The sequence below is a fragment of the Ailuropoda melanoleuca genome, chromosome 13, assembly GCF_002007445.2.
Source record: "Ailuropoda melanoleuca isolate Jingjing chromosome 13, ASM200744v2, whole genome shotgun sequence".
In the NCBI taxonomy this organism is placed as follows: Eukaryota; Metazoa; Chordata; class Mammalia; order Carnivora; family Ursidae; genus Ailuropoda; species Ailuropoda melanoleuca.
Window position 1 is genome coordinate 43561471 of NC_048230.1, and position 27680 is coordinate 43589150.

Sequence of the window (27680 nt, forward strand, 5' to 3'; positions counted from 1 at the left end):
GCAATTGCTCTTCTAGTCCTCCATAAACTTATTTTGCTGGCAAAGTAGCCAGTTCTTTTGTTTTTTTAAGGTCAACAGAAATAACCATAGCAATTACTTGCACTCAAAGGTAATAAAATATGTATCATAAACATATTAACTCTTTGTCACGGGAGAGCGCAGATGGAAGGGAGGCAGAGGCTTTCAGACTCGCTCCTGACATATCCCTCTGATTAGAAACTTAAGCAGGCAGAATCCGGCAGGGAGATGGAGAGTGACGAGAGAAAAATAATGACCCAAACTATGACAGAAATTGAGACTACAAATTACATTTACCCGTTTCTCCCTGGCTGACATTCCGCCTGGAATGTGATTGCATATCATAAGGTAGCTGGTATGAATAATTCACGGGCGCGGGGTAATTCTGGACCGAGCACACAGTGTTCTGACGTGTGATGGCATCCATGGCCTCCAGGAGCTGCTCTGTGGACGCCTCGCTCTGAGTGTGGCTGCCACATTCATCCCTTGCAACCATCAGACCAAACTTGCCAGTGTGACAGGCAGACCAGACGAGACGCGCGACCGCGGCAGCTGGCTGTCTGCACAAAGCCATCCAGGTCTCCTCGCTGGAAACATTAATTTCAGATGGATAAATGGAAATTTTTGTCCTCCCTGCCTTCTGATATTTGCTTTCTGCAGGACGAGAACTATGTCAGCATCAACTTCTGTCAGTTACATGTTCCGAAGTCTCTTCTTGGGTGTGTCCTGGGGTGGCCGGCTATTTACTGCCCAGCAGACACCCTCCACTTCCTGAGCCTGGATGACATGACTCCTGGACACTCTTCCCCTTTCTGTGTCTTTCCTGAGGGGTGCCTATCAGAACGAGAATGAGATGCCGTTGTTCACTTATCAAATTTGCAAAAATCAAGGTGATGAGACCAAGGAAGAAAACCAAAATACTGCTCCTCGGTTTGGAGAAGGTGGGACGATACCTGTCCTCTCCTGCGCTCCCAGTTTGTATGCAAATTATGATGATCTTTTTGGATGCTATGTAAGAATGTCTCAGGTACCTTTAAAAATTCATGCCACGGGGCTCCTGGGTGGCACGGTCGGTTTAGCAATGGTCTCTTGGTTTTGGCTCAAATCTTGATTTCATGGGCGCTGAGATCCAGCCCCATGTCCGGCTGGTGCTCAGCACAGAGTCTGTTTAGGACTCTCTCTCCCTTTGCCCCGCCTCTCCCCAATAAATAAATAAATAAATAAATAAATAAATAAATTCTTGCCCTTTGTTTCTTATGGGTTGAATTGTGATCCGCAGAGACCTATACCCAAGTCCTAAGTGCTGATAGTCGTGAATGAGGGCTTACTTAGAAGTAGGGTCTTTGCAGATGACGTAGGGGGCCCGCAATCTGTTCTGACTGGGGTCCTTGAGGAGAGGGGAGACGCAGAGACACACAAGGAGGACCCCGTGTGTCAGGCGAGGCAGAGGCCGGAGTCGGACGCCGCAAGTCGGGAAGTGCCAGGGGTGCAGGTGATACTGGGCTCTCACAGAACAGCGTGGCACTGATTTCCTTCTAGAACCGTCCGGGGGAGTGCTGCTCTACTGACAGTCTGGTTTCAGACTTCCAGCCTCCAGACTGTGACACGTTTCTGTTGTAAGCCACCGGTTTGTGGCCCTTTGTTATGGCAGCCCCAGTCCATGAACACATACCTTTGGCTTCTTTAATTTCATTTCTAGGAAAAATCTTGTCGCTCCTTATCTACCCAATCGATTTCCAGTTCCTCTGGGGGCATAGAGACCACACTTCCCAGTCTCCCTTGCAGTTAGCTGTGGCATGTGACCGACTTTGGCCAAGAGAATGCAGCAGAGATGACGTAAGCCATAGGCCCAGCCAATAGAAGCCTTAGTCAAGCCTGCAAGCCTGCTGGCTGGAAGCAGTCATCTAGCAGAGGACCCAGGGGCTCTGGGGATGGTGGGGACCACAAGGTGGAAAGGGTACCTCTGGGTTACCCCAGACACCTGTATTGAACTGCTGTGTGGCTGAGCACTGACCTTCTGTTGAGATTGGAGGGTGCCAGTATGTAGCTTAGCTGGACTGGACTGGGATAAAAGCAAAGATTCCTGTTCGACGATGTTCTCACGGTCTGTTTTGCCCACTTGGGTGTTCAAAGTCAAGTCACTATCTTTTCCTAGCCAGGTCAGGGTGGCCCCATGTCTCGTCCTTTAAGTCTTTGGGCTGCCATTCTTCTTGGGGTGGGTGGGGTGGGGTTCCTTCATCTACTCCCCAGGTCTGCCCCTCCCCCACTGCTTCCTCCCTCCGAAGGACCAGTCACTGCTGCTGTGGCTCTAAGTGTGATCGCTGTGCCTCGTGCCCTGAATATTCACCTTGTTTCTGCTTCCAGAATGGGTTCCTTGGGGTCCTGCTCCCTGGAGTCATTCGGACACTGTGCCTACTGCTCTACCCAGCTCTGTGCTCTCTGCAGGGCACAAAGCAGGAAGAAGAGAGGGTCCCTGTCTTTATGGAGCTTCTATGTAGTTGGGGGAAGGGACATGAAAACAAACAGGCGTTTGTTCAGGACAACGATTGATGCACTGAGTAAGGAGCATAGGTGTCAGTGGGTAAGAGGTGGCGTGACAGTGATTTATGACCCACGCCAGGACATTTTCGAGAATGCAAGACAGTATTATTGATAATTATGTCAGGGCAGAAGATGGAAACCAGGATCGCCCCCGGAGACCAGGACGCATGGTCATGTAGGGAAGACCTAAATCTAGCCCACACGAACCCTCTCGGACTAGCTTGCTCCCAACTTTGGACCCAGCCTTCGCCGATGACTGGGTATAGACTGTACGAGCACACATTTCTCCAAGACACGATGGACTCTCACTTCCCGGGAAGCCACATCACTGCTTCCGGGCTGGCACCTGCTGGCTGGAAACCAGCTCCCTGTGTACGAGGAACGCAGGCCTCAAAGCTGTGGGTCCCACACAGCCCAGGCGTTGAAGCACCTGGGGATTCTGGGCTGCCATCCTCTGACGTTCATTCCACTGTGAGCAATCCTGATAAACAGCAAAATTGGGGAACCTCAGCTCTGGAGTGTCCTCTGGGTTTGAATCCTGGTTCCAGCACTTATTAACTGAGTGACCTCGGGCAAGTTCCTTAGTCTTCCTGTGCCTCAGCTTCCTTATCTGTGAAACGGGGACAAGAGGCACATCATGAGTTTGAGTTAATGTGTGAAGTGTTTAGAACAGGTTCTGGTACCAGGACGTGCTCTGTAAACTTAGCCACTATTATTATAGGGTAATGGTAATATTTCTGTTAGTGTTAAGTTGAACACTTACCCACCTGCCCAGGCTCTGCATGCAGGTTTAATGACCCTCTGGATTTTTGGAAATGAATGGAACAGTGTTCGCCTTATGTCTCTGGAGCCAAAAATCTGGTTTGTTGAGTTTCATTAAGGCGGGCGAAGGTCATGGCTTCCTACAGCATGACCCCGCGGGCTGTGCCCTTCGCCGTGCGTCATCCTCCACATCCCCTAGTTACAGGCTGTGCCAGGAGAACGTGTTCCCGCTGTAAGTGAAAGAGACAAGTCGCAACAGGAGACATTTTGCTAAATAGCGTTGTTTGTATAAAACGGAATGATTCTTTTTTGCAAAAACGATACAAATGAGCACGTCTTTTTATAATACATATTTATAATATACACAGAAGGCTCTACAAAGAAATATTAGTGGCAGTTATGTCTGGGCAGTGGAATTAAGTGTTTCTTTGTTCTAGTCTTCATTTTCAAAATAATGTTTCAGGATAATGTTCTTTTTTATTGTAAAAAACAAATAGATTTTAAATATATATATATATATATATTGCCAGAAAGAAAAGGAAGAAAGAAAATACACAAAGTGGGAACTGTGCTTTTTGGTTCCTTTTTCTTTATTCATTTTGACATTTTCCAATTTCCTCCTGCAGGAATTTGTTACTTTTATTTTTTAAATTTATGAAAAGTTGTCAAAGTACTCTGTGGTACTGTTTAAAATGCCCAGTATTATTTCTAGGATTAAATGCAGGTAGGATGGTGGTCCCAGCCCCTGAGTCACCCCTCAGCCCCGGGACAGTTGGTCATGGGTCTGGCTGCGTCTACTCGTACTCAGCTCAGTATTTGGACTTGGGGCATTTACAGTGCCTTTCTTCACTTTTAAAAAATCAGTTTAAGGTCTGATCCACTGACCCCCATGAAAAATGAGACTTTTCTTACATCTCCCTTCTGGCTCACATGTAAGACTTCCATTTAGAAAAACAATTAAAATTGCTCCAAAAAAGAAATCAATTTTTGAGGCTCAGGCATACATGCTGTGTTTTACAGGAAGCCTTTTTAATCAACACAGATGGAATTTATTTCTTACAGAACTTTGTTAATAACAGCTTTTACTGAGTGCTTACTGTGTGCCGGGCATTAGCTCGTTTAATACTTACAGCATCTCCGTGAGACAGAAACTGTTAGTTTCCTACTTTATACATGAAACCGGTGGTGGGGGGGCGGTGCATGGAGCGCCTCTCCTGGGGTCTGGGGCCTGGAAATGCCAGAGCAGGGATTTGAGCCTAGGGTCCTGCGGAGATGCTCCTGCCAGGGCTGGGCCTTCCACTGAGCTGGTTGGGCCCTCGCCCAGCCCTGGCCAGCAGAGAGACCTTGAGAAGGCTGTTTAATTGTTCTGTGTCTCAATTTCCTTAGTGGTAAAACGGATCTAAAACAGGAGCCTTTAAACGAGCCTGTTAGGGGATTAAATGAGTTAATTCTCATGAAAAGGGCTTGGCTCACCATAGACACTCACCACCGGGATTATAATATTTTAGTTACAGGCGTTTTCCCTAATCCCCCTATTAAAGGCAGAGGCGATGGTTGGGCTAGCCTTGGCTCCCCTAGGGTCTCGTGTTTGCTGAGAACCTGAGAATCACTGATGAGATGTGAATATCACATGAAAGAACAAATGGGGATCTTAAAAAGAGACAGTTGTATTATTTGTATTTTCATAAAGGTAGAATCTTACTGCAGCCGATTCTATTAAATAAAAGGTTATAAAATTCTATTAAAATAAAAGGTTATAAAATTCTATTAAATAAAAGGTTATAAAATTCAGTTCGTATGTTTTTCATTGGATAACAAATTTTCTCAGTATAGTCTCTATCATACAAGCTTTCTTTTTCTTTCTTTTCAAACACTCCGTACTGGGCGTAGACCATATCCTGGCCAGTTGATCTCCAGGGCCCTGGGGAGGAAGGAGGGTGCTCCCGTGAATGGAACTTGGGAGCTGGGAAAGAACAGGTCTTTGTCCCTTCTCCACGAAGAATTCCTAAGGGCTGCGGACAATGGTGTCTGATCCAGTGAAGGCTTGGAGCTGGGTGCACCAGGCTATCCCGACTGCCTGGCCAGGGGGCCCGTGCTGGAAGCCAGGCCCAGGGGGACTGGGCCTGGGCCACACTGGCTTCCAGCTCCTTTGTGCCTCACCTTGCTCCGAATTCTAGGCTCTTCACCGCCCTACACAAAACAGCCCCCAGAGTGGGAAGGAAGGGCCGTGGGGTGAAGGTCACAATCTGTCCAGGATCCACTTCTGTTTCCTCATCCTTGTGCATGTCCTCCTTGGCTCTGTCTTGCGGCTGGATCTTGAAGGCTGAGGCAATGCAAAATCTCTCAGCTCTGAAAGAAGAAATGCAGAGAGTGGGTGAAGTTTGCTCGGTAAGAAGCATTTTTTATCATAGTCCCCAGGCCTCTCTGGGGTCGCCTCCTTTTTTAAATGGAATAACATTGTTTCTGCTTATCAAAACCATACACAGTGTAAAAAAAATAAGTAAGTGAAATAGAAAGGTATACTGTAGGGGATGAAAATCACATACATAAATATCACCATATTTTTAGACGGATGAAACGGGCAGGGAGGGAAACAGGCGCATTTGGCGTCTTGCAGCCTTGCGTTTCCGACGGAGATGCTGAGGCCCGTCACTTCCCGTTAGTTCTCTCTTCTCACTTCACTGTCAACAAAACATCTGACCTGCAGAGGGGGGTGGCTTGGATTTTGCTAAAAACAGAGTAATGATGCTCAGACAAAAGCAAAGTACTTTATGTCTATTTTGGTTTCTTTTAAGCTAAGCACAGATTTCTCTGGAAAGGACGGGAGCTGGCCGGTCTCCCTGCGTGGAAAGCAATAGCTCAGCGAAGCACCCGCTTTCTTGACCTCCAGTCTCGCTCCTGATTCTTGATGACAAAACACATTCCGTACCCTTGATCGATTTAGCGGAGAAGCTGCAATATTGGAGGATGGAACTCAGCCCACGCTGCCTGCAGATGGAACGCCTCGCTGGAGCCGGTCTTGTGTTTTGAGGAAAGGAGAGGTGGGCTCACCTAGTCTCCTTTGTTCTCCCCGGGCAACAAACTCCATGCCTGAGACAATATTCAGTCCCTCTCCCTGCCCCATTTTCCCCCTCCTATGTTTACCCTTGACCTCTGTTGTATTCGACCCACACATTCAGGGTTTTATATTTGTTCTCATGCTCACTTGGCAGTGTCTTTGGCTTCTGGTTGCCAAAGAGCCCAAGTTTTAGGGCTGGAAGGGGTCAGCTGGTCTACTTTCATGTTCCCCCTCCCTGTACAAGCAGGTCCAGGTTTTTCTGCTGTTTCCCATCAGAACTGTGCCTACAAGCCCCTCCTCTCCCCGTGCTGAGCCCGGTGTACACAACCCGCAGGATGTCAGCAACACCCTCCCCCAGTTTTATAGCTTGAAAACCAGACCAGGTTTCGTGCATTTTTTGAGATGCATAAAACTGTTTTCAAGATTAAAGTATCTTATCTCGAGGTTCTGTGGAAAGCATGAGATGTCCTTGCTTGTGAAGAATTGGACGCTGGGATTGGAACTGCAGGCCCTGGTGGCCTGCCGATCACACACGGTGGGGATGAGATCACCCAGGTGAGAAATTGTAGGCCTTGAATTTCCAGCCCGTCATTAGTCATAGACGCTCACTGCCTTCCAGAAGCCTGGAGCCACAGTCCCAAATGCTTATCAGGGACTTGACTAGAATCATCCATGACACACTGGGACGAGGGTTCTTTAAATGTTATGTTGCTATGAGATGATTCAAGACCATTCTTGAGCCTTCGGGTTGGGAGCTGGGCTGTCACCAGCCCCTTTCTGGGTTTCACATGAATCACAGAGTTTCGGACCTAAAATAGCTTAGATTTCACCTTCTTCGAGTTCCTCATGCCGTGGAGGTGGAGGCTGAGGGCAGAGGAGGTCAGAGGCTTTGCTGCCGTCTGCAGGAATTTGTGACTGGCTAGGGGCCAGAATGTGTGTGTCCTGACCCTGGTCCAGGACATGGACCCCGAATGGCTTCTTGGTTCTGGGGTCACAGTAGAGGGTGTGTTTTGTTCTGCAGTTTGGGGGAGAGGGCAAGTCTTGCTCTGATTTAGTAGATGGAAGATCGGATGATTGCTTCCTAATACTCATTTACTGGGTACAAATGTTCATTGCGGGCCTTCCATGTGGCGGGAATGGAATCCTAAGAAGAGAATGTTGCCTGATGGCTTCAGAGAGAATGTTTTCCAATATCCCTGAATCTGAATGGTTTTAAGCTCTCCTCAGGGTTACCTGATTAAAAAATATAGGCCCTTAACCCCTGTCTTCCCACTCCTCAAGATCAGGGGGTCTGGGGTGGGATGCAGGCACCTTTATTTTTAAATAGTTTCCCCGGTGATTCTGATGACCTGACAAATCTGGGCTCCACAGGCACCTTTACGACGTTCATTTAGAGTATCAGACAAGGTGAGCGATATCCCAAGGTGACACGCACTTTGTCGGTGAGGAAACTGAGTCTCCCAGATTGCGTGGGTTTTCCCAGGTCGCAGGCTAGTTAGGAATGAATGGGTTTAGCGCTGCTGAGGTAAGGCCAGGGTCTTCCCATGAGCCTGCGGTCCTAAAGCCTCTGCTGGTGACTGTGGGGATATTTTGCCACCGAGAGAGCAGGGAAAAGGAAGGATTTAGCCTCCATCTGTGTTCTGGTGAATTTGCCCCGAGTTTTAAGGGGAGAATCAGGCTCAGTCGGATGTAGTAATGAAATGAATGCTTGGAACACTTGCCATGTGCTAGGTGAGAAAGATCTGGGATTGCACTATTCATTCCAATGTGGAAAGGAACACAAACGCCATCAGGATTTTGATATAGACTCCCACATTGGGCCAAAGACCCGGGAAACCATGGAGACACAGGTATCTTCTAGAGTCCAGTTTGAGGTTAGATTAATAAAGCGCAGTTGCTAGGTTTCACTCTAGGTACGGAAAGGTGGTAGCTAGTGTATTGTATTGGGCGTTCATACTACTCCGGGCACTTCCACCAGTAAATTATATTCTTCACAGTGGGTATTATTATCCGGGTTTTATATCTGAGGAAACGGAGGCTGAACTAGTTGGAGAATTGACCAGGGTTACCGAGATGGAAAGTAATTCGGTCAAGATTGGGATCCAGGTGCCCCGACACCAAAGCCCAGATGCAGAGGGGAAGACCAGCTTCTTTGCTGCCTGCCCAGCTTTATGTAATGGGTCCACGTGTGTCTCACCGACACTGTGTTCACTGAAGGCAGGCCCTGCATGCTGCATTCGGCTTTATGCTCCCTCCTAGTGCAGGAGGCCACAGTTCTGCACATATTGTAAATAAGCAATGTTTCCTGGGCGCCTGGGTGGCTCGGTAGGTTGAGCGTCCGACTCTCGGTTTCCACTCAGGTCAAGATCTCAGGGTCGTGGGATCCAGCCCTGCATTGGACTCTGTACTCATCGGGGAGAGTCTCCTTGAGACTCTATCTCTTCCTCTGCCCCTCCCCCTGCTCTCTTTCTCTCTCAAATAAATAAATAAAATCTTTTTTTTTTAAAGCAATGTTTCCTGAGTAGAGAAATCAAATAAAGCAGGAGGCATGCCACTACTCATAGACACCTGTAGCTTTTACTTGTTTGCACATGAAGCTATATCAAAAGAAGAATAAACTGCTCAGAAAATAAGATGGATTCAATAAGAAATTGTAATTGAAATGAATCTTTTCCCAGGGGTATTCCCTGAAAAAAAAAAAAAAAAGAATATCTGATTGATACTGTGGAGGATACTCTGCACAACCCCACCCCCCAACTATCTTCTTTTTTAAATATTATCAGTGGTTCTTTCTGAAGCTTTTGCTGCCTTTTCAAAATCTGGAAGAAAACGGGGAAGTCAATTCCTTTAATTTCAAGAGCACGTAGGTCCGTTTGTAACAATAAAAAGCTTTTTCAAAATTAATTAAATTGACATAGTTTCATTTGTAGGATTGCCTGATATCACGCATCTATTGAATGAACGCCATAAACTCGGGAAAGCTGGATTGTGGTAACCATGGTAACGAAGAAGGGGGAATTTCTCTTTCCGCATGTTGGGAAGCGCGGCCAGAACGCTCAGAGGAAGTTTGGCCTGTTGGTCACGCCGTAGATCGCGATGCATCCTGGGTCTTGGCAACATGGCGTCCTCCTTGATGTGCTGATGAGAGGAGTTTCACTGTAGCTTCAAACCAGAGGGCAAAACTCTCCAAACCCATTAAGCCCACACTACCTGTCTTCTTCGCGCCTCCGTGTCGCCCTTTTCTCAGGACTGGTTCTCAGGCAGGAGAGAGCCACGGGGCCGAAGGCCAGGACCGGCCAGGCCGCGCGGATCCGGGGCTGAAGAGCCGGCTGCGGGCGAGCACGATGGGCCGGTCCTGGCTCTGGGTGCAGCAGCTCCGGCGAGTGCGGGACCCGCAGGGCTGAGAGTGGCTGCGGGAACCTCTTCGCGCTCTGAACCTCTTCCCCTCGGCCGGAGACCTCAGCCTAGGCGGCGAACCGGCGCCGAGAGCGGGCGGCCTTCCTGTCCTCGGATCCGCTGAGGCGTTGGAGGCCGAGAGTAGGGTCAGCGTGAGGCCTGAAGTCCCTAGAGCCTTTGACAGCTCCGCTCGCAGCCCCTCCGGGGACGTGCAGCCTGGGAAGCAGCCAGTGGCTTGGGATCTGCGGGCGTGTGTGTCTGTGCGGAGCTCCTCGGTCGGCTCCAATTCACCTCGGCTCTTCCCACCTCCTCCGCCTTCCCGCTCAGAGTAGAGAGAAGGGGCTCAGACTTTTTGCCCGAGTAAGGGTCTCCGCACACTCCCCATTCATTTCCTTTTCCGCTCCTCTCTTTCCTGATTCTTATTTCCCCAGTTCTGGTACACACTAGTTTTTAAGGCTGGAGGTTCTCGAGCGCTTGCTGCCAAGGACTCCCCCACCTCCTCCCCCCCTGATGGAGTCCGAGATGCTGCAGTCCCCTCTTTTGGGACTCGGGGAGGAAGATGAGGCCGACCTTACAGACTGGAACTTGCCTTTGGCTTTTATGAAAAAGAGGCACTGTGAGAAAATCGAAGGCTCCAAATCCTTAGCTCAGAGCTGGAGGATGAAGGATCGGGTAAGTGGATTCCGACTGTCCCCCTTGGACCTTGGTAGATTTTTCCACGAAGAAAGTTCAGAGCCAGAAGAATGTCCTTGGGAAAGCAGCGGTATTTTTTCCCAGCCACATGTTGCAAGTCAACTAAAAAAACATGAGCCATTTCAGACTCTAGTTTTTGGTTGTAAATGGAAAAAGGGTGTTTTGGTTGGTAGTTATTCACTGGATAATGTTACTTTAATTCAAACTAAGTTTTGGTTCAGACAGTAAAAGTTAACCAAGTTCGAAAGTACAGCGTTGCAAGTATTCCCACACTCTTTGGTATACTTAGTGCTGTTAACACTGGAGGAAAGACACCTTGGGCTAGAATACTTGTACCCACGTGGTTAGCCTGCTTCTGTGGCTGGTTTACTTTTTTTGTTTAAGCTCTGTGAAATGCTGTGCTGCGAAACAACATTACTGGGAAATGTTTAGCTGGTAACAAATTAAGGCAAAGTTATTTTAAAGTTACAATGAACTTCATCATAGCCTTCTAAACAGCTTGTCTGAATCCAGACTTTTTCTCCTTTTATGTGGTGTCGTGTTGCTGTAGCTTGGAGAAAGAATTTCTCCCACCGTGGAATTAGAGGATCATGGGTTGGAACTTGGGTCCAGGTTTCAAGGGGTCTCCATCGTGGTGGAGTGTGACTAGTGACTCACAAGCGGTAGTGGGAAAGAAAACACCCAATTTTGGTGAACCTGTCCTTAATTAACCACTGTCTGTCTCCTGGTCTCTAAAGCAAAAAGGTGGGACCCTCTCATCTCTGCACACTTAAAATTTGTCTTTTTGTGATTTATGTCCTCCTTCAAGACAGTCTTTATTTATTTAAACATTTCAGGGGCGTAAGAAGGGTAGTTGGTGTTTCATTACAGTGTGATTGCTCTGGGTTTGTGAATATGCTTGTCTAAGACTGTTGTTTTTCGTATATGATGTTGAGTGTAGGTAAGGTCACATTATGGTAATTCTACTTAATCAGTCACTAGTAACCAGTCCTTCAGTTATTGATTTAGCTTAGGGAAATTTGTTTCACCCAAAGGTAGTTTAAGGAGTAAAAGAGATGGTCATTGGAAGAGATTGTATAAAGTCTGTCTTGTGGACATCTTTAGTACAATTCACAGTTAAAAGCTTTTGTAGTTGTTATGTATATATGAAAAGAAACTTATTGTAAAGTAACTGTCTAATTTTTTTTCCCCCATCCTATTTGGAGGACTTTTTTTTTTCTTCTTTTGAAATGTGGTTCCCTCTGGTGCCCTAAGCCAGTGCTCAAACTGTTCAAACTGATTAATGGGTATATTCTTGACCTTTTAATTTGTGAATGATCAGCATTTCCTGATAGGCTCATCATAGGTTTTTAAGAGAGAAGTTCTGAGTCTGAGTAATTACTGAGATTCCTCCTTAGAAAAGAGCCGGGGATTGGGGTGCCTGGGTGGCACAGCAGTTAAGCGTCTGCCTTCGGCTCAGGGCATGATCCCGGCGTTATGGGATCGAGCCCCACATCAGGCTCTTCTGCTGTGAGCCTGCTTCTTCCTCTCCCACTCCCCCTGCTTGTGTTCCCTCTCTCGCGCTGTCTCTATCTCTGTTGAATAAATAAATAAAATCTTTAAAAAAAAAAAAAAAAAGAAAAGAGCCGGGGAGGACGTTTGCTGTGTCTGACCTTTGCAAGGTGTTTAATGAAGAAGAAAATCAGAAGCTAGCATTTCCAGTTTGGTGTGTGAGAGCTTGGTATCTTAACAGCCCTTGTGGTCTCTACCCCGGACTCAGCCCCAGGAAACCTTTCAGCACCCCTGCCAGGACAAAGTTTCCAAATCCAAATGGTGCTAACAGCTGGGAGGTAGCCCAAGTGAAGGAAACGGGCCACATAGAAGAGGAATGTGCGGGTTCACAGAGAAGTGGCAGCTGACAGTGACTTGTGTCTGATTTTCTGGAGGCTGGGCTCTGGAGAGCACAGGCTGCAGCAGCTGAAGGGGCAGGTGGGCCTCAGCCATATCTCTTCCTTTCTCTCTCTCTTTTCTTTTTCTTTGAGAAGCCAGAGACTTTTTTTTTTTTTTTTTAAATGTGAAGCCTTCCAGTTTAAAAATGTTGGCACTCTGTCAGATGTTATAAAACACGAAGGAGTCCAACACTGCAGGCCACACAGACCCCATTTGTAGGGCTGGTTCCTGCCAGTGGGTTATCTGGGTGTGACTTGTGCTCTGTTCCCACAACACCAGACAGCTGATTCTAGCAGTCTTGAGCTCGGCATCCGGGCTGGGCTGTCTCCTTTGCCCACTCCTGCGGTGTGATATGGCAGCATTGTAGTAAAGCGACACGCACGGGCCAGATGGTCCAGGAGTAGGCCCTGCTCATACCACTCGCCCTGGTGTGCCTTTGACTGCCCCAAACCCAGACGCAGCCTTTGCTTCTTTCTGTGATCCGTGTGTAATTCCAGATGCTTTTATTTTGTGTATATATTCGTGGTTATCTATTGGCATCCTATTGAGTGAAATTGTTAAGGATTCCTAAAATTGACATCTTCGCTAAAGTTGACTGATGGCCCTAAAAAGTTTTCTGCCACTCAGCATTCAGCATCCTCACAGAGAGAGCTGTAGCACTTGCCCGCTCTCAGTTGGGATTCCCACAATTTTTGTTTTGGGTCACTGCTGGTTTTCAGATGCCACTGTTGCATTTTAGTTACTAAGCTACTGTTAGTTTAATACTGCTATTATCAAATTAGCTTGTTGTTTGGTGAATTCTGTGTAGAGTGCGTGATACGTGTATGCATCAATAGCATCTTTGGCTTGTAAGTTGCAAATAAGTAGACTTACATAAATTACAGCTCAGAATGAGGCATCCACAGGCCTGTGGCTGACGCTGCTGGGTGTACGTGTCCCCCATTTGTGTTTTGCTGGGATACTTCATGGTTATCAGCGAGTTCATTCTCCCACTGGGGAGTGGGCATGTGGGAACAGTTGGTCTCAGATGGATCTTTATCTCACACGTGTGGGGCAGAATCAGGGAAACTAGAGAGCTGTTGCTCTCAAAACACGACACACGCACTGTACCTACACGTGTGTAGGAGAGGTAGGTATAAAATGATGAGCCATTTCCTAAACCGGTGTCTCGACTAGTTGTCACCTGGCTTTGTGAGCCGTCCTTGGAGTCGGCCGTGGAGGAAGCCCAGGGGATGCATCAGAGTAACGTACGGACAATAGAAGGCTAACCCCACATTGCTCACCTTGCAGCCTCTCTCATCGGCTCCAGTGAGGCTCCCTGCCCGGGGTTGAGACCACCTTCCACAGGCGGCCATTGGTGGCTAAATCTTAAAGTCACTTCTCTGTCCTTATCTTGTCTGATCTCTCCGCAGCATTCCACAGCGGGCCACTCCCTCCCTCCTGAGGCTCTTCTCACCTGCTTCTGTGTCTTCCCGAAACTCCTGGTCTCCCTCCAGGGTCTCCTCGCTCCTCCTCTGCCCCCTCTGCTATTTGACAGCTCGGTGTGGAGCACTCGAGGACTCGATCTTGAGCCCTCCCTCTTTGCTGTATAGGCTCCTCGCCCCCGGGTCTCGTCTAGGCCGATGGTTTACATGCAGTTCACAAGCCAGTGACTCACACATTTGAGGTCTTCACCTCTGACCTGGCCCTGGAGCTCCTGAACGCCGGCTCTGGCTTAGTGTCCTCTCAGCACATGGCCACCTCCCCCACTCAGGGGTTCACACTGTCAATCCAGGATTTACCTTCCTTCTTTCCTCCTCCCCTCCTCATGGCCCTGTCTCGCTCACAAGTAGAGCCTGTCAGCTTTGCCTCCAAAGTGCATCTTACATTGGACCCCCTCGCTTTGTCTCCACCCATTGTGAGCTCCGTCTGGGCAGCTGCCGTCTTTTGTCTGGATGATCAGACTTGCATCCTGACTGGTCTCCCCACATGCACTCTGACCTACAATCGATTTTCACGCGGTGGCCAGAGGGATCTTTCACACGTGTAAATCAGATTCTGTTACTTCCTGACTGGCCCTCTCCTGGGTTCCCAGGTGCTGGGAGGAGAATGCAGGTTCCTCACCCCGGTGCGCAAAGCTTCGTGATCTGGCGCCCCTGCCTTTTCTGCTTCCTGCATGGAAAGGCCCTGGAATGCTCTTTCCTTTGCTCTTTGCACACCTGGCTCCCTTTGGTCCTCCACTCTCAGCTCCTGGGTCACTTCCTCAGAGAGGCCTTCCCAGATTATCTCATCTTAAGCAACTCGCCAGCCACAATCATGAGCACTCTTGCTTTCTCTGCTATTTTTCATTATATCCCCACCCCTGCAACTGAGTTTTTTATTATAAAGCAGGGACCTCATTTGTGCCAGTACACAGGACAGTGCTTGACACATGGTAAAGGCGGACTGAAGAAAAAATGGCATAGTTTGCCAAGGGCTTCCACAGGGGGTGTGTTCTTTAAGGCACCAGCACCTTCCCTGGTCCGGAATGATTGTCTCCATGTGACGGATCAGGAGACGAGACCTTAATTAAGTGACTTGCGGAAGGGACCTAAGCTGCAGGGGTAGCAGTGAGGGAGGTGGACTTGAGAACCAAAGTCTAGAACGGTGTCACAACGTTCCACCGAAAAGTGCACATTGTGAGGCTGTGGAGTCTAAAACCAAGTGTGTCGGGAAGGTGGCTGGGGTGTTGGCGGGGATATAAAACCAGACTGAGAACAGTGTCGGGGGTGCAGTTCAGCTGTTCCTGCGGTGGGCTCTGGGCTCCCCCGACCCTTATTTCAATGAGAGTATAAGGCAGGGGCACCCGGCTGGCTCAGTTGGTGGAGCGAGTGACCCTTGATCTTGGGGTCATGAGTTCAAGCCCCACATTAGGTGTAGAAATTACTTAAAAATAAAATCTTAAAAAAAACAAAAATGCAAGGTAGCACTGGCCTTTCTGTCTCTCTGTGTTGGGACCTGCGCGGATGGTGCAGAAGTGACGCGCGTAAACCTGCTGGCGCCTTCGCAGGAATCAGGGTGGTGGCGTGGGACGGTGCTGGTCCCCTGTTTTCTTCATGGCTATGGGTTCACGGTAAAAAATTCCACTCCACTCGAGAATGCCCTTGATGATGCAGTAAAACGTATTGGTCTTATCAGATCCTGGCCCTGTAGTGCCTGCCTTGCACGCGATGCGCCGGCTGCGTGCTGCCCTTCTGCTGGGGCGGGGGGTGCGCACTGGGCCAGCTGCGGCCCCAGGGAGCCCGAGCTGCACCTGACAGGCTAACAAGCAGCTCTGGGCACTGAGGCTTGGGTCTTTGGCAGTCGTGTCTCCGAAATGAACAAAATGAGCTGTCACTTCAAGGAAAAAAGTCAGGATTTGTTGCCAGGGATGAAATTTGAGCTTTCAGGTGAAAATCTAGAGTTTTGGAGAGCCTGTGTCTGCCGCTGTGAGCTTCCCAGCTTCCCACACTTTCGACTCTTCCAATGAGACCGTGGTGGTAGAATGAATGGGAATTTTTGCCTGTGAAAATGTAGAACGAAGTGTACCCTCATTTGGAGTATCTGCATAATGCAGTGAACCAGTGTTTCCAGGTGACCAGTCCGTGATACCACACAACCATCCGTGGGTAAAAGATTCACTCGGACTGAGGCCAGTGGATTTTAACATAGTAAGGGATAAAAAGCCCATGGCTGTGGCTTCGGCTAGATTAGGTTCCCTATTTTGTGTTCTGTTCGGATAGATTGCCACTAACCTTTCAGAAACTACAATTTGCTGAGTTCTGATGCGATGTGAAAGAAGAACGTCCTCGGTTATTTGGATATGCTCATACTCTTGCACTTTTCGCCTGCACATCTTTGTGATGTCAGAGCTTGCACATCTGCTCGACCAAAACAGCACGTCACGGCAGCTCGAGACAGTGTGTGGAGTCCAGCTGTCCTCTGTGAAGACAGGCATTAAAGAGATTTGTAAAAAACTGCCACTTGTCTAACAATGTTTTGAAAATATAGTTATTTTTCATAGAAACATCTGTTTATATAATGAGTTTATAATTTTTAAATGAATCAATAAAGAAATACATTCCTTTTTTAATCCTTTTTGGCTTTACCCTCGAACACGGGAAGTTCGGGTGAGTGTAGCTCATGAAATAAGCTCTTTGGGAGTCTACAGTAATCTTTGAGCATAAAGGTGTCCCATCATGGAGAGTTTGAGACTTGTTAGTGTAGTTCAAAGAAAGTGGGCGTCACACTTAAATTAGGAAGCAGGGCTTGAGGATATCGGGTGGTTGGCCAGAAATATCAGCAGAGACCAGAAATTAGGTAGTGCACCTAGAAGGGATCTGTTACGCCCTTTCCATTCTGGAGCTTGTGTTCCTGAAGAGCTCCGTGGGGTTGTGAAGGCAGTCGCCTGACAGATAACCACGTAGCCACCATTAGGGCCTCCTGCTGCCCCGGACTCCTGGTGTGTGTGTGTCCTGGAGGGGTCGCTCTGCTGCTTACGCAGTAGCATCTTGTCCTGGGAGTGAAGGGACAGCGTCTGAGTCCGGCAGGGGAAGGTACCAGAAGTCTTCACTTCAGTACAGCAAAGTCGTATTGCTGTCTTATAGGGCGCTCTGCTCTCCAGAACCCTAGGTCTAGTGGCACAGACAAACACGTCAACACCAAATTGTAATACGCTGTTATGTGTGTTTGCAGATGAGAAGGGCATGATTCTGGGGGAAACTTTGCATTTATATTATAGAATAGTAAATTATTTGCATCGAACTGCATTTATGAAACCTGCAAATCTGTTCCATTGACCCAGCATGGAACTCTCAGCATCTGATGACTTGGTGTGCTTGATGGTGGGGGCTGCTTACGGATTTAAGTGGGGCAATACCCTACGGAGATCTGTGTTTCGAAAGATCTTTTTGACCGTGGGTGGAGTGGAGCGTTTGGGGGTTGGGACCGGAGGTGGGAGCACCAGCTGGAGAGGGGAGTTGTGGGAATCCAAGGGAGAAACCAGGCCCAGAGCCAGGCAGCCGCAGCAGGAGAGTGGCTGTCGAGGACGTGGGCTCTCGTCTGGTCAGGCCTCGCGGGTTAGAGTGGGCGGCCAGCCCAGGCACCCTCTCCCCGCACTTGAAGCGTGTGAACTTGCCGTCGACATTTGCCACGGGAAGCTCAGGGGCCACAAGGGGACCATCTACATAGATTTTTTTTTTAACCTGCTTTAAAAAATGTGCCGTGTTCCATTTTGAACAGCGTGCTGTGGAAGAGTCCTGAAATGGATGAGAACATTTCTCCTCATTATCACCTTGTAGAATTCTAAAGCTAGAGTTTTAACAAGGTAGCGTGTGGATTATGTATAGCTGGTGTCCTCCAGGTTTCTGACTCTTTCCTCCTTTTATTCTGAAGACATTAAAAAAGTACTTGGAGCATCTACCATACTTGTTTCAGTAGAGCCGAAGTTTGACACCTTTTCTTTTTGTAAGTCTTGTTAAATATATAGAAAATGCCATTCCAGGAGATGTTTGACATGATAATTAATGCTTTAATCATGTTCTTGAGCCTCCACTTGTCAGACAGGTGCAGCTCTGCGGGGGGGGGGGTGTGCGTGCCCCCAGGCGGCCGTGGAGAACATGTGATCATTTAACCCCCCCTCAGTTTGCTCTTGGATGTGGCTTTTGTTCTTGACTTGCACTATTTTCTGTTTCTTGGTTTTGGTAAAATCTCCAACTTACAGAAAAACTGTAAGAATAGGACAGTGAATCCCCCTGTACCCTCCACCCAGATTCACCAATTGTTTACATCTTCCCTCGTCAACTTTATCATTTTCTCTGTTTCTGTAATTTTCTCCCATGAGCGGTTGAGGAGGGAGTTGGAGGCTCTGTGCCCCCTCATGCCTTAATGTGCATAGCCCCTGCGAGCAAGGACTCTCTTACATAAACACAGGACTGTTGTGAAAGTCAGGACATCTGTCATTGATATGTTACTATTATTAATCCACGGTTCGCGTTCACATGTTGTCATTTCTCCCGGCAGTGCCCCTTTCTTAGCAGTTTCTTCCCTCCCTGCCCCCACTCGGGGTCCCTCACTGCATTTAATGGTCTTGTCTAGGTAGCCTCCTTTGATCTAAGGGAGTTTCTCAGCCTGTCTTAGAATTTCTTGCCCTTGACAATTTTCCTCGTGGTAAAACACTCGTGTCTGTACCACGTTAATCCTTTGTAAGTGTGCCACTCGGTGGCATCAGGTATGTTCGCTCTCTTGTGCAGCCATCCGCCGTCCGCCTCCTAAACTGAAGCTCTGTGCCCACCAGCCAGCTCCCCGTTCCCCTCCCAGGCCCTGGCAGCCGATGTCCTACTGTCTCTGAATTTGTTGACCTTGATATGTTTCAAGAGTACCAGGCGGGCGGTGACTTTGTGGAATGTCCTCAGGCTGGGTTAGCCTGCTGTCTCCTAGGCACATTCAGTGTGTGCACCTGGGTCACAATGCAGTTGAGGCGATGTGCTGTCTTCAGAGCATCATATCGGAAAGCTCGAGGTGCTGGGGGGCATGTGGGTGGCTCAGTCGGTTAAGCGTCCGACTCTTCATCTCAGCTCAGGTCATGATCTCAGGATTGTGGGAACGAGCCTCACATCATTGGGCTCTGTGCTCAGCGGGGAAGCAGCTTGAGATTCTCTCTCCCTCTCCCGCTTGCACTCTCTCTTTCTCTCTCAAATAAATAAATAAATAAATAAATAGTAAATACATCTTTAAAAAAATACCAGAAGAAAGCACATGGTGTTGCTTTCTTCCGATGTTCCACGGCCCTCATGTAGCCACTTGCCCCAGACTGAGACACACAGAGGGTAGTTTCTGAATTGGTAACCCAGGCACTTGGGGAGGCAGACCTACTAAGGGTTGATATTTACTTACATTGCTGTCTGAGGCACACTCTAGTGCAGCGAGATGCCCGGATCCTCACGAGGAGAATCCGCTATTCAGAGTGAGCCTCAATTCCTCCGTGTTGGGGGTGGGAATCATGGCTATGGTACCGTCCGCCTTTCAGAGCTGAGCTTGGGGCTGTGTGTGAGCAGACACAGGGCGTGGGGGCGGCACTTGAGGAGTTTGTATCTGGTCTGGGAAAAATGACATTTCTATACAAAATCAAAGCACAATACAAGAATTATGTATCTGCACTTGAGTCACAAGTTAGTGGTTTCAGGAATTTTTTGGCTGGATGTTTCTACCGTGTCTGCACGCCCGAGGTGCTTGGCGGAGCCCCCTGTGCCGAAGGATAAGCCGAAGTGTGTGCGGGGCAGGGGTGGGGTGTGGAGAGGGGAAAGGGTAGTTAGGTCACAAACAACTCATTTCTAGAATTCAGAAATTCAGCTAATGTTTGCCTCGTGCCTCTCTGTGCCAGGCAGAGTGCTAAGTGTGGGTGATTCATTGCTGAACAACTCCTGCTTTTAAGGCGTTTACCAGTTTTGGGGGGAAGACGGGTTGACTCAATGCAGGAGGCAGGGCGTCGGGCTGGTGGCTGCTGCGCACGGGGTGCGGGAAAGGCCTCCTGGAAGACTGGCACTCTGAGTCAGAACCTGGAAGGGAGCAGAAATTCGCCGGGCAGAGAAGGGAGAGGGCGGGAAGGCCGGCCGAGGAACCAGGGTGTGCAAAGGTGGGGAGCTGAGAGAGCATGGCCTCTGGGAAACTGTGCTTCTCCAAGGCTAGGCCTTCTGGTGCGGGTTTCCCTCCTTGCTTCCTAAGGCGGCAGCTGGCCCCCCACCCCCCGCCTGGTGTGTTTTCCCTCTGGCCCTGCCTCCACCCTAACACCAGGTTCTGTGTTTGGTTTGTCAGCTCTCAAACAGGGACTTGGTTTTGTTCACTGGTGGCCCCTAACTTCTCACATGGTGCCGTTTGGTAGAAGGTACTCAGTAATTACAGGGCAGGCAAAGAAATGGGGCCGAGACTGTGCTAAGAGACATGGTAAGGGTCTCTGCGCATGGGCAGGTGGACAAGGCAAGTCCTGACGGGCTTTACAAGGCCCTAGGAATTTGGATTTTGTCTGAAGGACGATTAAGGAGTATTTTAAAGCAGGCTAGTGACATAATTAGGATTTTAGGAAGATTTCACTGGCTGCAGAGAGAGAGAGAGAACAGGAGGGAGTGTGTGTGTGTGTGCGCGCGCGCACGCGCGCATGTGTGAGGAAGGGTGTGTGTGTGTGAGGGTGTGCACTGGGGAGGGGGCGTGGGTCAGGAGCGAGCTGAGGGTGGGGAGGTGGGAGCTGAGGAAGCGCTGGCTGCAGCTGAGCTCGGCTAGTGCCAGGGGGCGTGGAAAGGCCCGAGAGCTCCCTGGAACAGAGGATGGGTGGCGTTGGTCACTGATGGGGTGCCCGCGGTAGCAGAGTGACTTGTAGGCTCTGGCTGGATATGGGAGAGAGAGGGGCAAGCTACTGTGGGCATTCGGGAAGGGAGGGAGCATGTATCTCACTCTGGAGATTGGAGAAAATTTTCTTTGAAGAGTGTTTCAGTGGGAAATGTTGAAAATGTTGCTTAAAATGGGCCCCGGGTCCCCTGTCCCCCTTGGTGTCTGGTGTGCGTTCATCCCTGTTGCACCCTTGTCTTCGTGCCGTGGTTGCTGGTGATGAGCCACGCGGTGAATATTGTTCAGTTTGGTGTTCTCTTGGATAACTTCTTCTCTTATCCTCAAAAGTTGATCAGACTGGCAGTTTAAAGATACATGAGACTAAAAGCACCGTCAAATGTAAATTAGACATTTCCTTTTTCTGCACTCTCTCTGAGCCCTGGCTCTGGTTCAGAATTAGTTTCTGTAGAGCCAGGAGCATTTCTGAGATGCAAGTTGTCTTGTGTTTCTTTCCCGTATTGATGTCCTGAATACCCCGGCATGTCCATGCGTGTCGCTCCACGTCCTTCACTGCGTAGATGGTCACTGTGCGCTGGGACTGTCCTGCGCCGGGTCCCATCTGCTGCCGGCCTGGCCTCGTGGTGGCGGCTGCCGGCCCCCGGCCGAGACCTGCAGTGTGGTTAGGCCCCCTCCGGAGACCCTCCCGGCTGTCTCTCCCATCATGCTCGCGGCACTTCTCCTGAGAGAGCATCATTACCTGGTCAGCAGGCAGGAGGCCCAGAAGAGTTTCATCCTTTAAATAAAACTTTATACTGGGAATGTTTTAGTACTTTATCAGACAAACTGAGTTCCTTGGAAACTTGTTTTCCTTCAGAGTGCACAATAATACATGTCGTTGTAAAATATTAGAAAATAGGGAAAACATAATGAGAATAAAAATAAAATCCCACTTTGGCACTGTTAATATTTTGGTATATTTCCCCCTTCTCTGTCATCCTTCTTCCCCTTTCCTGCATACAGATTTTACTGTATGTGTCACTAAAGGACTGTTTTGACTTCCCCATTTTTGATATCCTTACCCTTATAGGATCTGAAGCATAGTAAAATACTCAGGGCACCCCCACGACGCCCAGGAACCGGGTCAACACTAACACTGGCCCGGCTACCAGCGCTTACTTCTTTTCTGCTTCTTGGAAAATAATAGCAGACAGTCCTTGACTCACAATGGCTCGACTTACAAGTTTTTGACTTTACGATGGTGTGAAAGCGATATGCATTCCTTAGAAACCCTCCTTGTGATTTTGAACTTGGATCTTTTCTGGGGCTGGTGTCGATATGTGGTCTGAGCCTCTCTCGTGGTGCTGGGCAGCGAGCGTAGTCCCCCGCGAGCCAGTGATCAGCAGGGTCAACAGCCGATAGGGTGACGGCCATCCTGTCCCCACACGGCCACTGCTTGTCACTTTCTGTACAGTGTTCACTGAGTGACACCAGGTGGTCAGCACTGTATGGTAAGATAGGCTTTGCGCAACTGCAGGCTGATGCGAGTGTCCTGAGCACATGGAAGCTGGGCTTGGCTGAGCTGTGACCGTAGGTTAGGTCTTGTGATATTTTCACCTTATGATGGGTTTAGTGGGACATAACCCCATTGTAAGTTGAAGAAGGTCTGTACTAGGTTTGTTTTAAGTCATACTTAGCTGTGTGCTGACGTTGTCTGGGTTTTCCATATCGACAGCCCCTTGAATTACCGAACAGCCCTGTGAGCAGGTGCGTTTATAGTTGAGTGGACTGAGGCAAGAGAGGTTAGATAATTTGCCAGAGGTCATGGAGTTAGTGAGAGGTGGAGCCCAGCTTCAAAGGGGTGGAGCCCGGCTTTGGCCTCAGCCTGCGGGGCCGTTATCCTGCCTGTCAGGCAGTGTGAGCCCCGGGCCGGAGAGCACGGTTGTGCTGGCTGCGCAGGGCACCGCCATTCATTCACTGCTCACGCCTTGTTTGCTGACTACCCAGTGAGCGCCAGTCCCTTGGTGGGAGTGAAAAGGGAGCGTGACCTGGTCCATAACTCTGGAAGCCCTGTAAAGTCAATGCACACCCACCAGCCTAGCAGATCAGACCGCTAGTGCTGAGATGTTTAACTAGTGGTTGCAGACTGTGTTATCACTTGGTGGAGAGGAGTGGGGTAACTGGGAGCAAGGGAGGGGTTTTGGAAGAGGGGTCTGGTTGAGGAAGACTTCTGGAGGAGGTAGGACCCAAGCTGGGTGTGGAGACGGGGAGGGTTTGGCTGGCCAGAACATGGAGGGAAGGCCCTTCCAGGGGCGTGTGTGGATAACGTCCAGTGTCAGCCATAGGAGGGCCTTTTTAGAACACGGAGGGGAGGGGCACTGGCTGTGGCGGGGCACCGCAGTGCCGTGCTTTGGGTGCCCAGCAGGAGGCGTGACCCTCTTCTGCAGTTAGGGAGGTGTGGGGAGGGGTGAAGGCTGCGGTGGGTGCAGTTTGGATTCGAGCACGTCAGTGGGCCGCCTAANGGGGTAGTAGGGGGGTGGGGAAGGGGGCTGCCCAGAGCGAGGAGGAGCTCTCTGCGCGGAGCAGCACCACAGGCGCTTGGAGCCAGATCTTTGAAGGCCTGAACGGTAGGATAAGGAAAGGACGTTTATTTGGGAAGCCATAGCCTCTGAAGGTTTTTGAGTGGGGATGGGCCATGATGAATGGAGTTGGAACAGTCTGCAAGAGAGGACAGAATCATGGGGTTTGGGGAATAATTTGGAGAAAGAAAAACTGCAGTGTTATTTTTTTTATGAACTCTTTTTTATGATAGTTTTAGATTTATGGAAAAGTCGAGAAGATAGAGTTCCCATATACTTTGTAGCCAGTTTCCCCCCTTCCTAACATCTGACATTAGGATGGTACATTTGTCACAGTTGATGAATATCGATAACGTTGTTATCGCTAGAGCCCACCCTTTATTCAGATTCCCTGCTTGCTGTTATCTCTCCTCTGCCCCAGGGCCTCGCCCCGGACGCCACACTCCATTCAGTTGTCACTTCTCCTTCGGCCCCTCTTGGTGGTGATGGTCTCTCAGCCTGGTTTTGGGTGACCGACGGTTCTGAGGAGCGCCAGGCAGCGGTGTGGTAGACTGTCCCCCTGTTGGGGTGTGTCTGATGATTGTCACATGATTAGATGGGGTCATAGGTTTGGGGAGGAAGAGCATGGTAGGAGAGTGCCCTTCTCATCATGTCATATCAACCTGACGTCACTGGATGTGACCTTGACCACTTGGCTAAGGCCATGCTAGTTGTCTCTACCACCCCCACTGATGTATGTCTAGAAATACTTCCAGATGTTACCATCTCTGTATTAAGCTAAACATGCATTTATGGTGATATCTTCAAGTCTGAGCTGTTTTGTTTTTTGTTGTGTTTAAATCTGGAACCAAGAGATTAGTAACATCAAGTGAACTCGGGAGGAGAGCTAACGAACTTGGGTTAAGATAGGTTGAAGACATGAGGAAGTTTGGAGAAATAAATTTGGAAACTGACTCCAAAGGGGTGATGCTAGATGGTAGGAGTTCTTGAAGGGTGAAGAGGGAGGTTTTTCATCCGGGGGATCAGTTGGTCAGAGTTGAGGAGAAGGGGAATCACTGTGTCTGCCAGTCCATAGCCCCTTGCGGTGAAGCTTCTTCCCCGTTTTAGTCCTGGCTGTTGCTGAAGGGACAACCCTTGGTGGGCCAGGGTTGGACGGCTGGTCCCAGGGCAGCCACGTCCTAAGGCTGGCGGCATGAGAAGAAGAGCTGGAGCTCTCTGGCTCTCCCATAACAGTTTGAATTGGACACATCCGTGGGAACAGTTTAGGTCTGGGCTGCAGGAGGTCATGGCGTGGTCTGAGTTAGGGGTAAACACGACCTACGAGAAAGCAGTTGCTGTAGGGATGGAAGGCAGGAGGCGCAGCGCAGAATGGGTCACGGCCGCGTTGGAGGACCAGGGAGCGGCTCCACGCCTGGTTGTCCTGCCACCTGGCCGTGCATTGCTCCTGCCCTTTCTTGAGCCTGGGCCCTTTTGCTTTCTTCTGGGTCCTATGCTAGCGATCCTATGAAGCATAGTTGCTTAGGGTCACCTAAGTGAGACTCCCATTTTCAAGTTTGTTTTTAGGAAATCTCCCTGAAGCCCAATAGAAAAGTTCACATCTGAAGAACTCTGTGACTCGTCACGCACGTGACCAGCACCTGGCTCAGGAAACAGAGCGCAGTGACCATGACCAGCCGCACGGAGGCTCCTCTCAGGCCTCCGTCCTGCTGGGCAGTCACTCTCCTGCTCCTGCACTTGGACAGCGTGACTCTTGGCATTGTCCCTCGATTCCTGCGGGCACCTACGTGTTCTTCCTGAGCCTTGCGCCCTCACGGTGCTCTTACCTGTTGGCGGACACTGTTGGGGCTCTGGCAGGGTGCTGCAGAACATTCCTCTACCTTGCTTTTGAGAAACACAGACACCGATTGCTCTTGGGTGTAAAGGCCTGGGGTGGACTGGGGTGCTGGGTGACAGAGAATACACGTAATGAGCTTTCAGAGTGGCTGTGCCATTAACATCCTGGCAGCGTCGTGCTGGACTTCAGTTCTCCGTGTTCTCGCCGACACTCGGGGGACGTACGCTCCGGCAAGCTTTGCAGAAGGAGACCCCGCGGTCCTCATTCATGGGGAGGTCGCGTTCTAACGCAGCGGGCCAGCACTGAGGATGACTCTAGAAGGGTGTGTCCCGCAGGAGAGACTGTAGATATTTGTGGCACGATGGAGCCAGGGCCTGGGGCACTTCTGAGAAGTTTTGGTGCGATAGGGAATTTAGTAGAAGCTGAACTTCTGAGGAACAGTTGTCAGGGAGGCAAGGGGACAGAGGCAGGGGTCACCGAGCCGGGTGCTGGGAGGAGAGACAGGAGAGATGGGTGCAAGGCGGAGGAGGGCGGCGGTGGTGGGAGACATAGGGCGGGGAGGGAAGTGGCCCTGCGGGTGAAGTGCTCCCTGGGGCCCAGTGAGGGGAGGCCACCAGGGTCAGGGCTTTAGGGCTTGACAGTTTAAAGACAGTTTGCACAGGGATTAGTGGCCGGGCGGACGGGAGCTTCGTAGGGCAGGTCAGGAGCGGCCAGGTCAGGAGCGGCCGGGAGTGCAAGCCCTGCTCTGGCACGGCCCAGGAGTCCTGGCTACTTTCTTCTAACCTGTTCTCCGTGTGGTCTAGGGTGAGATTTCTTGTTGGTTTAAAGTCCCTTCTTATGGAGACTCAGAAAATCCTGACGGACATTTTCTAAAAATTAAAGAGGCAGCCGTGTCTTTATCTAAGAGAATGGACTTGGTGTCACACACCTTGGCCCAAGCTGGTTCCTTTTCCGCGGTGTGCTCTTGGTCTCCGTCCTAGTGTTTCCATCTGTAAAGGGGGCCTAAGGCCACCTCTGACAGTTGTGGTTGTGGGCATTATACGGGACAGTATTTGTGGGGCCCTGGGGGCCACTGACGCCCGGCCGGTGCCCAGCGAGTCACGGCTCCTCCTGTTCTGCGGGGCGCTAACCCGCGCGCCTCCGCATTGCCTCCGCATTCCCCCAGCATTCCCTCCGCACGCTCCTTGTTGCGCATCTACTGATGAGCCCACCCCGTGTTGGTGCGGCAGCTTGAATATCAACTGTTCGGTGGAAAAAGTGAAAATTGTCCCCTGTGGAGCCAGCAAGCTGCGCCTGCCATTTCCATCCATTGGCGGGGGACGGGCAGAAGCTGTTCAGGTGACCAACCTCCTGGGAGGGGCTCCAAGTCGGGCAGCTTCAGACTTTCTGTTTTTTCTTTAACTCTTCACAGCAATGCCAGCCCCTTCCCCTCAAAGGGTGTGAGCTCTCCTGAGATCCACGCTCTGCCCATGTGGGTTTGCGTGAGGTGCTGGTAAATGTCGATGTATCAAAAACGAGACTTTATGACGTGCTTCCCATAAATCAGTGTTTGTGAATATTACCGAAAATGAACGGATTCTTGCAAGCCATCATGGCCAGTATTAGGTGTTCAGTAACAGCTGTCTCATATATTTAAACATCAGATTCATTTCATTCAGAACGAGCATTTTTGTGAAAACAGTTCTGGGAATCTACCGGAACAGGCTGGGAAGAAGAGGTCATCACTGTCCCCTTCTTTCTAGTAAAGGTGGTCTGAAGATAAAATGCTTTCTTCCAGTAGGATCTGGTCTGTGAGGCCAGTTGCGGAAGTCTCGGAACATGTGTGTGCTGCAAGGCCCTTCTTCCTGCTGCCGGTAACACCCCTGACTCGTGCTCCGTGTTGCCTTCCCCACAGGTGGGCTCACTGGCCTAGTGCTGTTCTGGGTCCCAGAAGAAATGAGCCAAACAGGAAGTACTTTAGCTCTCTTGGGGCCCCACTGGGAGGAGGGGTGTGGGGGCTGACCCAGAAGTTGAAGGCCTCACACTGACCACTGGACTTTGGAACTGTGCTCAAAGCCACATTTCTGTGACCTTGATTTGGTTCTTTGTCTCCTGGTGCTGATCACTGGGCCCCTCCTCTTTCTGTTCAACGACCCCCCGCTCTAACAACAGCTAGACACCTGTTACTAAGTTCCAGAGCTTGAGTTTCCTCCATGAGTTCCCATTTGCTTTCATATTCTCCTGAGTTTCAGTTTTGGGTACCTGACCGGCTCTCCCTGGCCTCGGATTTGTCTGGGTCCTGCAGCCCAGTGTGTCAGGCAGTGAGCCCTGAGTGGTTTGGGCTCCATGTGCTGTGTCTGCTTCAGATGCTGTCTAGGACCCCAGGTGCCAAAAAGCATGCCTGGAGTGTGGAGATTGCCTCATCCCCTTGGCCACTACTCCTGTCCCCATCCCTAACCCTCCTCTGTCCTCCTTGGCTGGGGGTTGCCCGTGAGCCTGTTGGTCTGCCCTTGCCTGTTGTAAGCTCTACCAGGATATGCTTGTTTATGATACATTTGCTGCTGCACTATTACGTCTT

The 27680-nt window shown here is 49.8% G+C and overlaps 1 protein-coding gene across 3 annotated transcripts in view; it reads left to right on the forward strand.

Moving 5' to 3' along the window:
• The first annotated feature begins 9485 nt into the window (after nucleotides 1-9485).
• The window catches only part of RPTOR (regulatory associated protein of MTOR complex 1), a 335634-nt gene continuing 317439 nt past the window's right edge, over nucleotides 9486-27680 (forward strand). For all 3 annotated transcript variants that reach the window (XM_002921791.4, XM_019802367.2, XM_034640603.1), the window contains exon 1: nucleotides 9486-10447. In XM_002921791.4, coding sequence (XP_002921837.1) covers nucleotides 10286-10447 — 162 coding nt within the window. In that variant the 5' untranslated portion in view covers nucleotides 9486-10285. The remainder of the gene's footprint in view (nucleotides 10448-27680) is intronic.